Below are 1,903 nucleotides of genomic sequence, written 5' to 3' on the forward strand. Positions count from 1 at the left end.
GGGGGGGAGAAGTGGGTGCTCTGTACTCCCACAAAGTGGAAGTGGGGTGTGGGGAGGAGAGGGAAGGGCGACCGAAGCGCATTGGGACACAGTGTTCCGGCTTCGGATGGGGACGTTGAAAGGAGAAGTGAGATTGTAAACGCGCGGCGCTTCCCTGCCTCGAGGAGATGCTGAGTTCTCGGGCTGTTCTTGGGGGGCGGGTGGAGGCGACTCTTAGCGAGGAGCTGAGGCAGCTCCAGCTCACGCAGCGCTCGGCTTCGTCACCGCCTGTGTAAGCAGAAGAGAGGATAATGCTTAAGGACAAACCCTCGGAGCTGACGCTTCCCTTCCCCTTTTTGTTTTCCCAGATGGGGACGGCTCCGTAATCCTCAGACCTGGAAACAAATACGAGTACAAATTCGGATTCGAGCTTCCCCAGGGGTGAGTACGAGATGAACGCTGCCTCTTGAAACAAAACTACATCGGCCGGCTACGGGGAGTTCTCCTGTTGCTTCAGGGGTGCCTGACAGGCGTCTCTCCCCGCAGGCCGCTGGGTACCACCTTCAAGGGAAAGTACGGCTGCGTTGATTACTGGGTGAAGGCTTTCCTGGAGCGCCCGTCCTTTCCCACCCAGGAGATCAAGCAGCGCTTCGAGGTGATGGATCCTGTCGACGTGAACACGCCGGAATTGCTGGTGGGTGCTGCTTCGCTTCACCGGGGCTGGGTGTTGGCAGGCGTGGGGAGAGGGAAGGGCCCGTGGGGAGGGTCAGTCTGACCTCTGCTGCTAAGCCTCCCCTAATAGGCTTTATTGCTGAGCGCGGATTAACTACTTAGCTGTTAAGGAGCCCTGGTTACTTCTAGAAAGCGACAGCGGGAGAAAGCGAGGCGCTCGTCCTGCTTTCCTTGGCTGCACCATGCTCGAGCCTCGTGGGGAGCTTGAAGCTCCTGTTGGGCCAAGAGAGGAAGGAAGGAGGGAGGGGGGGGAGACTGGGCCCCTTTCCCCTGCGTGACCGTCCTGTCTCCCCACAGTCCCCGGTTGCTGCCAAGAAGGAGAAGAAGGTGTCCTGTATGTTCATCCCCGACGGACGCGTGTCGGTCAGCGCTCAGATCGACAGGAAAGGCTTTTGCGAAGGTGAGAGCCTGCCCGCCATCAGGGGGTGGGGGGACAAGCAGAGGGGGAGCATCGGAGACGCGAGAGCGGTTTGATACGAGCTTCCCGCGGGGGGGAAAAGCTCGGACCGTCCTAACGCCACGGTTCCCTCCCCAGGCGACGAGATCTGCATCAATGCCGACTTCGAGAACACTTGCTCCCGCATCGTGGTGCCCAAGGCGGCCATCGTCTCCAAGCACACCTACCTGGCCAACGGGCAGACCAAGGTCTTCACCCAGAAGCTCTCCTGCGTCCGAGGCAACCACATCATCTCGGGCATGTCCGAGTCCTGGCGTGGCAAAACCATCCGCGTCAAGAAGCTCAAGCCCTCCATCCTGGGCTGCAACATCCTGCGCGTGGAGTACTTCCTGCAGGTGAGCGGCGCCCGGCGCCGGCACCCCTCCTCCCGCCCTCCCTGGCTACGCTTCGCCCCCCCCTCCTCGTTCCCGACATCCCCTAAAACTCCGCTTTGGGGCGCGGTGGCCGCCGCGAGGGGTCCTGGGTGGGCACCGCTGTGAGCTCCCCTCCAGTTTGGGGGGGTTTTGTGTGTGTGTGGGGGGGGAGTACATGGGTGAGCTCACCGGTCCCTCTGTCCCCTTGCAGCCCCCCCGTGCTACCTGGACATCGTCCCTGAAGACCACCGCCTGGAGAGCCCCACCACGCCCCTCCTGGACGACACCGACAGCTTCGACAGCCCCATCTTCATGTACGCCCCCGAGTTCAAGTTCATGCCGCCGCCCACCTACACGGAGGTGAGGAGCGGGGGGAACGGGG

General features: G+C 62.1%; 1 protein-coding gene across 1 annotated transcript in view; it reads left to right on the plus strand.

Moving 5' to 3' along the window:
• The window catches only part of LOC104130474 (thioredoxin interacting protein), a gene marked incomplete at its 3' end in the record, with an annotated part of 2,934 nt that extends 1,037 nt beyond the window's left edge, over positions 1 to 1,897 (plus strand). Inside the window, 5 exon segments of the mRNA XM_009643518.2 lie at positions 348 to 420; positions 526 to 673; positions 1,009 to 1,111; positions 1,247 to 1,675; positions 1,733 to 1,897. Coding sequence (XP_009641813.2) covers positions 348 to 420; positions 526 to 673; positions 1,009 to 1,111; positions 1,247 to 1,675; positions 1,733 to 1,897 — 918 coding nt within the window.
• Between the last annotated feature and the right edge of the window lie 6 nt (positions 1,898 to 1,903).

Source organism: Egretta garzetta, unplaced genomic scaffold (assembly GCF_000687185.1).
Source record: "Egretta garzetta isolate BGI_Z169 unplaced genomic scaffold, ASM68718v1 scaffold678, whole genome shotgun sequence".
NCBI lineage: Eukaryota > Metazoa > Chordata > Aves > Pelecaniformes > Ardeidae > Egretta > Egretta garzetta.